This window comes from Mytilus edulis, unplaced genomic scaffold (genome assembly GCF_963676685.1).
Source record: "Mytilus edulis unplaced genomic scaffold, xbMytEdul2.2 SCAFFOLD_441, whole genome shotgun sequence".
Lineage (NCBI taxonomy): Eukaryota > Metazoa > Mollusca > Bivalvia > Mytilida > Mytilidae > Mytilus > Mytilus edulis.
The window spans coordinates 24,218-38,727 of record NW_027269004.1 but is presented as its reverse complement, the minus strand read 5'-3'; the positions used below and the strand labels follow the sequence as shown (position 1 = coordinate 38,727).

The 14,510-nt window shown below is 32.7% G+C and overlaps 1 protein-coding gene across 2 annotated transcripts; it reads left to right on the top strand.

Annotated features, from left to right (window-relative positions):
- The first annotated feature begins 208 nt into the window (after positions 1–208).
- LOC139509338 (transient-receptor-potential-like protein) lies at positions 209–12,492 on the top strand. Of its 2 annotated transcripts, XM_071296132.1 has the most exons (5): positions 209–421; positions 1,462–1,479; positions 3,489–3,551; positions 10,355–10,470; positions 11,693–12,492. In XM_071296132.1, the coding sequence occupies exons 1-5, from the start codon at positions 215–217 to the stop codon at positions 12,036–12,038; spliced, it is 750 nt and encodes a 249-aa protein (XP_071152233.1). In that variant the 5' UTR covers positions 209–214; the 3' UTR covers positions 12,039–12,492. The 2 variants fall into 2 exon arrangements, with proteins under 2 accessions (XP_071152233.1, XP_071152234.1); XM_071296133.1 differs by lacking the exon at positions 1,462–1,479.
- Positions 12,493–14,510: the final 2,018 nt, after the last annotated feature.

Here is a 14,510-nt window from a genome sequence, read left to right as displayed (position 1 = left end):
GTATCCCAGTTTACAACAAAGCCAACCTGCCAGAGAAACCCCCCCCCCAAAAAAAACCAGCCTACTTAATTATCTAAACAAGAAACATATTCGATTCAGAATATTTACATGAACAATTAATATAATGAGAATATAACATATTACATGAAAGTACATGTAATAACGATTCTAGCTAGAAATAAAGTATTTTGAATTATTTCAGAATCATGCAGACATGGAGTGGAAATTTGCCAGGTCTAAATTATGGATGTCGTACTTTGACGAAGGTTCAACACTACCGTCGCCATTTAATTTGATCATCAGTCCAAAGTCCATATTCTACTTTTCAATGCAAATTAAAAGTATGTTCAACTTCTGCTTCAAAAAAAAACGAGGGAATAAACCAAGAATAAAGAGATCTTCCTCATCGGGAACCATAAAGGTAATTAATACTTAAGAGAAGAATTGTACAATGTTGCATGCTTTATTTTTTTTTGTTCTCAGGGGACGACCATTTGGTTTTCTGGGAGGACAGGAGGATTTTGAAATTGATATCTAAGCCTGGGAAGAGCTGAAAAATAAATGGCATTGCATAAGACGTGGAAAAAAATTAAGCATTCGTAAAATAAATACTAGTAGTCAATAGGCAAAGAAATTTTCCTGACTGTCTTTTCCTCCTCCAATTTATCAAATGGTCGTCCCCTAAATGTTCGTCTAATAACAAATGTTCTCTACTATATGTGCAATCGGTTATTTTGAGCATCGAGTACATGTAAATAAGCAAGTAACATTACAAACAAATGAACATCAAGATGTGACGCATTTGACTGCATTTGAGACTGTTTAGCGCTGCAAAACACGTTTTTTTTTATTTAAATCTTTTGAAGAATAAACTGAAATTAATGAACCTTATAATTCCTACGATTTTGATGTTACATAGGGAGGATTACGACTGAAAATTTCTAAATACTGTAAACCAACTAATTTTCACTAGCGATTTATTTTCGCGACTTTCGCGAGTAGAAAAATATCGCGAATATAAATCGTCGTGAATATGTGAAACTTGGAATTTTTTTTTACTTGTCTATATCAAGTTATATGAGAATCGCGAAATTAAATCGTCGCAAAATAGACTAGAAAAAACTAAACGCGAAATAAAGTATCCGCGAAAATAAGTTGGTTTACAGTATAATGAAGTCTATTAAAAAGGTTATTCGTGACATTTGGAAACATATTATTTAATTTTTTTTTTCGTCTGGTTTGAAAAGGGAGTAAAAAAAATTAAAGTATTCTTAATTTTAAATATCACTTAAAGTCAAAAGGTCAAAAGGTGCTACATGTATCAAGTAGAAATCATGACAAAATGCATTGATAGGCAAAAGATTCCCTATTTTCTATATTTCTACTGGAGGATTTTTACATGAAAAAATACTTAATATCAATATTATTATCACATAAATTTATTTTCTGTTTGTCAAATAGTCTGGAGAGCATGACAACGTAAGTGTTTTGTACATTATCCCTATCATAAGCTTATGAAATCTTGCTTTATGCTGTCAAATTTTGCGTTTGCCCTCTACCTTTTCATTATAGCCGCTTATCATTTTTGGGATCGTCCAATCATTGGATGCAGCTCTATACTATTACAGCCTATTGCATTGAATGTGTAGGTAAAGGTAATATCTTTGGTTAGCTGGCTTGCTAGTTGAACCGTAAAGTCATTATTACTGAAATAAGGTAAACTTCCCTCCTTTTGAAGTAGCCTAGTCCTACAGACAGATAGATTGATTATCTGTCAGACTAGGGTAGTTTACCTAACCTAATAATGACTTCACTATTCAGCTAGCAAGCAAGCTAACCAAAGATGTTACCTTTACCGACAGACTCAATGCTCTCGGCTGTAATGCCGTTTGAAATAACCATGTTGGTTAGAACGTATTTGTGAAACGGTCGTTTATATATAAATGTATAAAATACAAAATGGAAAAATTGCATCCCAGGTTAAGTTAAGCAAGCGCCGCGTGACCAAATGTGAACGAATAACTCTTTTTTCTTAATAACCACAAAAGACTTTACTCATGAACCATTACCATTTTCATTAAGTTATTTACAGCAGTGGTTTAACAAGGGTTTTTTTGTCGGAGGCATAAACCGTAAAGACTAGAATTAAGATTCGTAATTACATTTTGAAATACCCTTTCTATAATTTTTCCGCATTTAACTACCAGTTATACATTAGACTGAATTGTTAACAATTAAATCGATCTTGAGATGAATTATGAGCATAGATTTGGAAAATTTCTTATAAGATATATATATGATGTCTTTAAAAATAGAGTTGCTTTTTTATATTTTTGCATCTCATGTTGGTAGATAATCTTTTCAATCACTTTCCCACCATAACCTTAATTCATTTAAAAATTATTCATAGCAGGTTTTTTCTATAGCTTATTAAAGAACAATCTGTCGTTTTGTTCTTCTTAACTTTTAAAAGCCATACATCTCTTTTAAAATCCATTCTTCCATCATTTTAAGTTCGCTTTCCAATCATTTCATACATAATTTCTGAACCCCGTTTACCTTTGATATCCAGGTCTCTAATATAATGTATTTGAATCAATTATTATTTAAACAATATCATACAGATGACAGGAGAGCAGAATCAATAGTTTAACCATCGGCCAAGGCCTTAAAAGGAGTGTCTAAGACAAAATCAAGAAAGGGATAATAATTGCTTCATAACAGGATTTTTTTAAGTCAGTTTCCTGGGATACATTTAAGCAGAAAAAAACCAGAGAATTCCTAATTATTCAAAGCAGTATTGTCATCAACAGAAACATTAGATTCATCAAAAATCGAACTATATGTTTGAGTGTCTGAATACACTGAAGAACAAAACAAATGCATCGAAACCGTTATTTTTTTCACATTCATGTTGATCATCTTTTATATGAATATTATAGATCAGTTTTAACACAATTTGTTATTTCATGACGCCGTCACTTAGTTGCTTGATCAAATGATAATCATGTCGGTTCTTCCATCATTCTGTTATTCTGATATCGAACGTACAGTTGTTTTAGTTATGTCTGCAGACATCGATCTGATCGCGATATAATAATCGATTTTGCGTTTTGTTCTCGATACAATTTGTAACTTGCAATTAACATTTCATGTTCGGGTTGAGCGATTTTTTAGTTTCATCCTATGAGCCACAATGTATCATTTTCAAACAAACTAACAGAAAGACTCTTTGCAGAGAAAATTGTGCCGTATCGACGGAACTTATTTTTTAAATAACACTTAAAACTATAATAATAGGTACATGTACATATCTATATACTTCAAACATTTCTTTTCGACTTCTCTGTACATACATCATCAATTGCAAACACCAGTCCTTCTTTTAGAAGAGTTATGTTCGCTAATATAGAAAAAAATACATCAATGTTTACCTTTGTGTGCAACTGATTTAAACTTTATAAAAATACGTGATTTGTTTGTTTCAGCGCCCCACATTGAACAGAGATCCATATAAGATTCCACCATCATACAATGAATTGCATTATCAAGTGAGTTATCAGTTTATCTCCCTTTAACTACCTGTATACCACCATTCCCAATCTTTTATTGAGATTGCCACCATTCCCGATGTGAAATTGAATAATCGTCTGATGTCGCGTACGGTGTTGGTGTTAGTTTTGGTAACGTTATTTTGACGTTATTTTTCATGCATTGTATAAATAACGTCGTACTTTTTTTTTATTTCGTGCAGCTCAATCATACAGCATAATTTATATGAACGGTTTGCTTGACTTGCTACGTATGAACCGAAATGCAAAAAGCGGCACATATTTTTTTTTATGTACAGTTACATTAAAACGGAAAAATAATATTCATTTAAATTAGTATCCCTTGGAGCAAAGAATTTTTTTCTCTTTCTTTTGATTGAAACAGGATATTTGAAAAAAAGTTTAAACCAATGTCTTTTCTGCTGCTTTTTCTTTTAGTTTAAACATATTTATTTATAGTGGATTGGGAAACAAGTTATTACAACTTATATTAATCCGTTTCCACTTTGAGGGTGCGAGTCCTTCCTTGTAGCTTTAGCCTGCTCTTTTCGAAATCTAAAAGGGTGACTTTTATGTGCAAGAGATATTGCTCTCTCTTAACACGGGTCAGTCATTTATCGCCCCCTTCCGACGGACTTTCATTGTTTCACAAGACCATCATACTCGCAAATGGTGTCAAGGGCTTATTCTTATATCCGCTTTTGATAATTTCCGAATAAAATTTTTATTAGTTGAGTCGTTTGTTTCATTGCCTGTATTAAATGTTAAAAGAATCAACAGTTGAAAGCAAATTCAAAATTAACCACAATAAAATTAATTTAATCAAATTTGCCAATTTCATAAACAAAAAGAAATTTAATCTCATCTATGGACAAGAAAACAGATGGGCGCAGATAATTTTAGCGAAAAACTACTAGGGGACATTTTAGCGCAGACATTAGAGCCATTTTAGCGCAGAATTAATCCGTTCAGCTGTATTTTCGATAGCCCATTTTAGCGAAAACTTTCCTAGTTAAATAATACTAAACCACGAGCATTAATTTATGCTGGTTTAATATTAAAGTTGTATGTATGTATATGTTCACTTTGGTTCATCATGGAAATAAAAGTAATTCTATAGTTGTCACTCAGCTATTTACGTTTTTCTTGATACTATCATCAAATTGCAAACAACAACATATATAAAAATACAATGTATAGGCGAATGTGCACCACAATCTAGACAAGATAAAGAGAAAAATCAGTTCCTACTGCAACTTTATCAACAGTATTGTACTGATTGTGCATGGGTTTTCTCTTCTAGATCTCGCGCATGGGTCTTTGTTTTTTAATAAAAAGTGTGCAAACAAAATAAATATTGAAACAAATATATAAAGAACAAGAATGTGTCCCAAGTACAGGGATGCCCCACTCGCACTATCATTTTCTATGTTCAGTGGACCGTGAAATTGGGGTCAAAACTTTAATTTGGAATTAAAATTAGAAAGATCATATCCTAGGGAACAAGTGTACTAAGTTTCAAGTTGATAACACTTCAACTTCTTCCAAAACTACATTGACCAAAAACTTTAACCTGAAGCGAACGGACGCACAGACGGACGAACGGACGCACAGACGGACGAACGGACGCACAGACGGACGGGCGAACGGACGGACGAACGGAGGCACAGACCAGAAAACATAATGCCCCTCTACTATGGTAGGTGGGGCATAAAAATGCAATGATGAACTTAAGGATGTTTCATTATTCCTTGTATGTGCCCATCGAAATTGATAAAGAAGCATGCCAGCATTTTTTATCCTTGCATGTTCCTATGTCCCTAGAAACACACTATCCATTCTTTCTGATTTGAAAATGTGCAATATAAATTGATCTTTTTTCTATTATAATCGTTCGTTCTAAGACACCAGGTCCCATGTACTGAATAGAGAAAATTCAAACTAGTCCCAAAACTGCCTCAAATAATAGACAAAAGGAGAGGGAGAGGGTTTCAGAAACATTAAACCTGTTAAGAAAGTTTTGAATAAGCATTCAATGACATATTTGTCGCTGGACGTCAGATAAACTATGAATCAATACATCAAAAAATGCGCCAATTTGGGTTACGAATGTTTCAACCAATCTCATTATTATAATTAAATCATACTATTGGTCAGAGAAATTGACAATATTTGTTATTTCTAATTGATAATTTGTTATATCAAATTGATAATCTGTTATATCAAATTGATAATTTGTTCTACCAAATTGATAATCTGTTATATCAAATTGATAATCTGTTATATCAAATTCATAATTTGTTATATCAAATTCATAATCTGTTATATCAAATTCATAATTCGTTATATCAAATTGGAAAAAGTTAATTAGCATGGCACGTAAAGGCTTCCGCAATTCTCGACGTTAGGCACTACATGTCAAGTTTTACAGAACGTAACGTCAAAACAAGTAAAAAAGCATGGTGTGACATTATGACTAGACAAAAGTAGTTGCTGACTGTGTCGTTAATACTTCCGACATGTGATCGGAAATGGGTTCAAAAAAATCCCTGAACAGTAGATTTTAATGTTATATAGTATTTTTTCTGCTAATATAATTTAAAATTCCCCCCTTCCAAAACTGTATAATATGACTTATCATACTTGTAACAAAAATGTAAAAAACGGCGTTTTGTGACATTTTGACTAGACAAAAACAAAAGATCGCGTTTATTTTTTTTCAATATTTTCGCTTAAAACTTTCGACACAATTTTTTTTCATACACTTAAAAAAAAGGTTTTCGCGTTTGAATAAAATTCATATCGTAGAAAAAACTGCAACTGCCTACTACTTTTCATAAGACACTTAACAAATACGCCAAAACGTCAGAAAACGGCGAGTGTGACATTTCAACGGATTTAATAAAATGAACAATTTAGGACATAATTTAAACAATACTTACTAATTGAAGACATATAAAGTTGTATATTTATTGTATAATTTTGACACAGAAGGGTGGTTAGGAAATTGTGGTTTGTATCTGCAGCATTCGTTCGAATTTTGAAGAGCTCGAAAAAATATGTGAGATTTGGGTTTTTGTGACAGCCTGAAATACAAATTTCAAAAAATCATTAATTCTGCCACGATCTTTTGAAATGTTGTAACAAAACTTTTTTATTTTTTTCCTTATTATATACGGAATAAAAAGATATATCACTTTCGGAATAATATATTTGAAATACCTTTAAAATCACTCTTAACTTCACCCCTATCCATATTTTTTTTCAATTTTCGGCTTGACCACAAAACAAAGTGAACTTTTCGTCCTGGTTAGACCCGTCCAGTTAACGATGACGTCATAAATAAAACATACACCATTAAATCCAAAGACTACTCTTGCTAGGGGTGCAACTTTTTTTTTTTTTAAGTTTAAAAAATGACAAGAATAACCTAAAGCAACGCTGATAATATGTCGCGGTGTTACTTGTCTACACGCTCAAAATCAGTGTTATTAGGGATCATTCGAGAAACAAAATGAATAAAAATATTGATTTTAAGGCATATTCCATTTCAACTTTTAATTACGCACATTTTGATATATACATTTATATAGTTATCAATTCCGAAACTTCTAACAAATGCAATAAGGCGAACTGGAAAGCAAAACCCGTATTATCACCAACACCGTACGCGACGTCTCAGATATAAGAAATAATCCATAATGCATTTCAACAAAAAAATGGTAGCATACGCTATAAATTTATTACTTTGGGATATCATAAGGCATATTTCGTTAATAGTGATAAACAAATAGGTAAAACATGCTACACAGAAGAACAAGTGGTCAGTATGCTAGAGTTTCTTATTTGAAATTAAAATGTTCCCCCACCTTAGTAGCAATATACCAACTTCACCCTGCATATGGGATATATATTTCCCAACTTATTCGATATTCAAGAGCTTGTAGCACCTACTCAGACTTTGTAAAACGTCATCAGTGTCTGAGTAGAAAGTTGATGAACCAGGGGTATGTCAAAGAACGTTTCGTCCTTTTTCTAAAAAAGTTCATCGGAAGGTACCAAGACCTTGTTGATAAATATTCCGTATCAACTTCACAACTATCCAACTTAAATATTAAAAAAAATCAAGTTCATGAGGAATAACTAAACATACACAAGATGGCTCGAAATTCAGAAGTTTTAATTTTTGCCGTTTGTTTCAAATTTGATAAAATTATATTAAGTGTCTGTGAATCTGGACACCAGATTGCTTAATTTTGGTTTCTGATGAATTTCATGTAACATACGGTAGTAAAACTAACACATTTTACTAAGAAGCTGACAAATATTATTTCATTTATTTTACAGCAAAGGAAATTAGCTTATTTTGAGGTACATTTTTGGTTGTTCTTTTATATTTAAACACAAAAGCATGCAGGAATGACACTTAATCATATGAAAAATATAAAAAAAAAACGAAGTTGTTAATAACTTTGAATTTCACTTAATTCGTAGTATATAGTATCTTAAAATTCGATTTATTGTCTATAGTTTCGATTCATTTGCATTGGGAATCTTTTTATCTAGAGGACAACATACAGGCTTCAACAGTTTACTATATTCTAGAAAAGTAGAAAAAAAAGAGTTCTGAATTTAACAAACAGAAACATTAGAAGACCGGTCTTCAACATACTATTCTGCAATAACATGTTACATACGATAACCACTGACAAGATGTCTTTACTTAAGACATTGGTATGCATATGTGGCTTTGAGTGTTTGTCATACTTATGACCCTGATTCCGCGCCATAAATACTGCCATATGTGCAATTAAATTTTTCCAATGAAGTGTATGGTTCAAGTTTATAAAATTTTCATATTTTTGTCAAAGGATCAAAGTAAATATTTTTTTTCAATTTTATGAAAATGTATCGAGCCAAATTATTTTAGTCAAGGTGGTTGGTACTACCTTAAAGCAAACTTACAGTAATTAAATATGCACTTATATAAACCATGGGCATTCTGAATTCCGTTGCTAAGTTGAACTTCATAAGAGATTTTTTACAGCAACATCATAGATAGTTTAAGATGGTGATGTATATTTTGCAATTCACAGAACAAACCGTACAAATTAACGGAGTAGAAGAAAACAACATTAAAGTAGTGATTTAAGTTTCAAATCGTTGAATTGATGTCAGTCCTTCAAAAATACAAACGGCCATCTACAGACCAATCAATGAGTTGTTGATAGGGTTCTTAACGTGGAGAGAGTGTCGTACTATTTCTATGCGAGGCATGAAATTAAATGTTTCCCATCCCGACAGGGTTAGACTTCGAATTTATTCATCCTATTCAGTCAAACGGACGGACCCACAGGGTTTCATGCTGATCGGAAGAAGCCAAGTAATGACAATATTTCTATATCCTAGTTTCTAAAAGAACAAATCATCATCAATTAACATTACAAAAAAATACACAAGAATATCTGTACATTCCTCAGAAACTTGAAAATATTTTCCTTACCTTGCGTCGTTATCAGTATGACTTGCGTTGCAATTTTGCACGAATTTTAGTGAATTTCATCCTATTTTGAAAAAATGTACGGTGCACCTTCCAAAGTGTCGATGTTATGATTGATATTGCCATTCTTGCACGAATATTTATTTTCCTCGATATTTAAAAAAAAGTGTTCCGGTGCACCTTCAGTTATCTCGTTAATGTTATTATCTCGATATAAAGCTTAGCGTTACCATTCTTGCAAGAATATCAGCGAGTTTAACCGCCACAATTTTAAACACTTTCACGTCTAAACTATTTGAGTTTGTATACAATGCATACACTTTGAATTAGCTTATTTGTTAGCTGATCTGTTACTTTTCTTTAGTTATAATTGTAAAATCAGACTTTAGTCTTAGATACAGGATTTTTATTAACTGTTCTAATCTTTGAACTAGCTTTCATTAAATTCGAGTACTCTGAAATCTGTACTTTATGACTTTGTGTTTTTGTTTTTTGTTAGTTTTTTTTGTGCTTGGTATCAATCTAATGAGTTGGACCCTTTTCTAACTAATTTTTATCATGTGTTCTAATGTTGCACTTTTACACCACTGTCCCAAGTTGTTATGGTGGGTGCCTGCAAACATTTTTAACCTGACACAATATGTATGTGCCTGTTCCAAGCCAGAAGCCTGTAATTCAGTGATTGTCGTTTGTGCTGTATATCATATTTGTTTTGTACATATAGCCATTAGGTTTTTCGTATTTACATCTGTCATTTTGGGGCATTTTAGAGCATGCTATGCGGTATGAGTTTTCCTCACCGTTAAAAGTCATCCGGTATGACCTATTATGTAGTAGCCATTTCTAAGTGAGTTTGTCTCCGGTGGAAAGGTGTCTTATTGGCAATCATACCACATCTTCTTATTTGATATTCTTAGGTTCTCATTGTGTTTAGTTTCGTGATCCAAAATTTGATTTTTCCTAAACTAATTTATTAGATTATAAATATATATTAACTTGTATTATTTACATATCTTATCTTAAAGTTCTAAATAAAATATATTAATTAGTTTCATTGTTTTTAGTATTTTCAAACATTAATGGGTAATATTTTGAAACAGGGAACACCCTAAACGTATTCATTGGCTAATAACGTCCATAAAAAAGAAATTCAACCAATGACGTGACTTTTGTGTCATTTGGAAATTACCTATCGTCCTTTAGATTCTGAAACGTCAAATTGTATATGCTGTAAGGAATCATTCAATTAAAAACACGAACAGGTGATCTAAGACATTACTTTTACATGAACTATATATTTTAGGATGTAATGAGACGCCTCGTGAACAGGTATATCCATCATACCAAGAAACAAAAACAAGAAGGGAGTGTAAACGAGGATGATCTACTGGAAATAAAACAAGATATATCTAGTCTTAGGTAAATGTTGATTTTATACACATGAATTTAGAGAAACTAGAGGCTCTCAAGAGCCGGTATCGCTCACCTGACTCTACTGATAAAATTTGGCTACAAAGTAACAACACTTGGCCAGCACCTCATAAGGAAAGGAACATTCATGCTATGTTTGGTTTCATTCAATTCAGTGGTACTCTAAAAGAAGTCATTTGTATGCGTTTCCCATGTGGTCCTATGTTAAACTTAGTCCTCCGCTGGCGGCCATCTTGGATGATGGATCGGCTACAAAGTAACAACACTTGATCAGCACCTCATAAGAAACATCCATGCTATGTTTTGGTTTCATTTCATTCTGTGGTTCTCTTAAAGAAGACATTTGTATGTATTTCCCATAGGGTCCTATGTTAAACTAAGTCTCCCGCTGACGGACATTTGGATGATGGATCGGCTATAAAGTACCAACACTTGGTCAACACCTCATAAGGAATATTCATGCTAAGTTTGGTTTTATTCCATTCAGTGGTTCTCTAAAAGAAGACATGTGTATGTATTTATCATAGGGTTCTATGTAAATTGAGTTCCCCGCTGGCGCCATCTTGGATGATGGATCGGTTACAAAGTAACAACAGTTGGTCAGCACCTCATAAGGAACATTCATGCCATGTTTGGTTGTATTCTATTCAGTGGTTCTCTAGAAGAAGTTCAAAATGTAAAAGGTTAACGACGACGACGACGACACGGACGACGGACACCAAGTGATGAAAAAAAGCTCACTTGGCTCTTCGGGCAAGGTGAGCTTAAAAGTAAAATAGCAAAAAAACTGAACTCTGAGGAAAATTCAAAACGGAAAGTCCCTAAAAAAATGGCAAAATCAAAAGCTCAAACACATCAAACGAATGAAAACAACTTGCATATTCCTGATTTGTAGAGGATCCATTTACGTAAGTGTCGTATCAGTGACAAGCCTTAAGGTTTTATTCGGAATTTTTTTTATAGTATATTTTCTAAATCAATTGGAAAGAGAGTAGTTAGTCATATCATTAAATAAAAGTCCAAATTCCCTTCGGCAGTATTAGTTGCGACCTCTCTGTTTCAGCGAAGAAGCGTTGGTACGAGGATCTTGAGTATTAAACAGAGAGTTAAACTGATTTCAAAATTGTCTCAAATAGACTAAGAAATATGTTCAGTGCAGATTCATGTGTACCATGCCAGGGCTATTTAATCATTTAATCTAACATTTCAGATATGAACTGAGAGAAGAAAAAATGAGAGACGATGGGAAACCTTCTAATTATCTTGATTGTCTACGAGGCGATATTCGCAAAGAATTTCAGAAGATTTCGCCTATACCACACCCTAAGTTTGAAACGACGACGCAAACAAACTATCAGTGTTATAACGATAAAATTCCAAAGAATGGTGACTCGGCGAATCTATCAAGTTCAGGAAAATATGCCACGTTATCAACATCCCACAAACTAAAAATCAACAATATAATGATCGAATACCAAAAAATCCTGAATGGGGAAGTCCCTGTAGTAGTAGTGAAAGACTTACAAGCGCTAGTGATCGGGACCAGCTTAAAATAGAAATGATATCATTACTCCGCGAGGTGTTACAGGAAATGCAGATTGACAAGGGAGTTAATTCACTTCCTGTAAACGGAACTGAGCTTTACCAGACGCATTTGTATACTCAATTATGAAAAAAAGGCATGCACAGATAAATGTCTAAAGAGTTGGTACAGTGCTCTACGGGTTAACTTCATTGGTTGCGTTTTTAATCGCATGTGCTCGTCCAGAAAATATGCTATGCGGTTGATTTTCCCCTGCTCAATACAAAAATGATGAAAACAAATCTGAAGTCTTGTAGTAATGTTACGTACTTAATATCATGGTAAATTGTTAACTACATGTATGTTTTAAACATCGATTCGGTTTTTTATTTAAACAATCATATTATTTTTTTATAACATGTAAAATGACAAAGATGTAAATCTGCGTTGAATGATTGTCTGTCATTTCATATATTAAAGTGTATCAACACAAAGTTTTGTATTGTTTATCGTGCCTTAAAGCCAAATTAAACTTCAAATTTAAAAACTAATCCATATGCGTTTTTTTTTGTATAACTAAATGGCTAGTTTTTATTAAAACTCATGTACACATCTTTTTTTCAGGAAAATTCTATAATTTGTCCCAAATTAAGAGAAAATTTACTTTTTTTTAATTGTTTGCTTCCAGTAAACAATTCGCCGATGTATTTTCCGTATGCAGTGAACTCAGTGTGACCTTTCTCATAAAAATTCGGTGATCGTAATACGCATGGATCTGTCATTGAACTTAAACTATTATCGTATTGTACATGTTATACACGTACCCAATATTCATGTTTCTTTCTTGATTGTTTACTAAGGTGACAATCGGTAAACTTCGGCTTCTAAACATGACAATTAATTAACTGCAATATTTTCACATCATAACAGACCGAGATGATTTTTTTGGACGATTATACGATATTGATCCGAACAAAATGATAAAAGAAGATAGAAGACGAAGTGTATTATATATACATGCAGTGTGTTTCAAGAATTTGATAAGCATTATTTTTCACCAGTCACTCGTTTTAACATTTTGGGATTCGAGCGTCACTGATGATCTTTTGTAGACGAAACGCGCGTCTGGCGTAAATACAAATCTTAATCCTGGTATCTATGATGAATTAATTCATATGACTTTAAATATAGATAAATACATGTAAGACAAATAAAAATTAGAATCGAGAATAGACCTGCAAAAATACCAAAGCTATTGTATACAGACAAATCATCAATTTCTTGATATTGATAACTAAATATAACCTTCAAGACAAAAAGAGAAACAAGGGTAATTATGTTTTGTTGAAACATGTGTTTGTATCACCAATCACGTAAGTTCCAAGACAGCCCAAACTAGTCTCTAACTTTTTTGTTTGTTTCAATTTTGAGATAAAAATTTCAAACGAGTAATTTACTTTAAATTGTTGTTGTAACTACACGGCCGACACTCGGCTAACCGAGAGTTTGGTCGATTAATCTATATTGAGTATGTGGCTATATCGGCGGTTGGTCTGTTAATCGGGTTGGTTATACGTCTGTTAAGAGTAAAACTCACAATTTAATGTTAAACTCTGTTAAAATATACAGATTTTTGCCATATTATGAGAACCACATCAAAAAAAGAAAAGTGTCTGACAAAATGATATCTATCATAGAACATTTTCCACCAGTAAAAAAAATGCATAGCCTGCGCAGTTTTAAGTAAAACGAAAAGGCCGTCTCGCAAGTATGTGGTTTTTATGCTTGTACGCATAGCAATATTTTGGATAAAAGGCTAAAAAACATTTTTATATATGATTTAAAGGACACAAAATAGTACTTTGGTTCTAAAAAAATAATTGTCATTGATAAATATTTCATAATTGTTATATAAGTTGAGTAATACCACATTTTAATGAATATTAGGGGAATACAGTCTGTTAATGGGTTGGACAATTTAAATCGTGTCAGTTAAGAGTTATTTAGCCACGACAATAGTCTTACTACCTTAAGTTTATATTTTCACATTGAAAAAAATGAGATGTATTTGTGACGAAAAAATTACAATACGGTGCAACAGTATCATTATAGAAAGAGAACTTTAATTTTAATTTTATTTCTTTGCATTTCATTGAAGGGTGTGTCACTTCAATATAGCGTTATATGGACTGATTGGCCGCTCGAATTCGCACGAATTTATTATTTACGCCAAGTTATCAATCAGCCTTATTTTTTTTGTCTTTTCAAAGTCTGTAACATCTATGAATCTGTCATGTGTTGCAATGCAGCTGGTTAAATTCCATGCGTTTTCTTTGAAATATTATGGCTTTTCTACCTTAGGAATAGATTACCTTATGCCGGCGTCACACATAGGCGTATAGACCGGCGTGCACCGAACGTACAGAGAAAATTGACAAAGTCGGTATACGTTAGTTGCATGCCATAGGAACGCTAAGCAATAGTTCAAAGCGCGTTGCATAAGTTT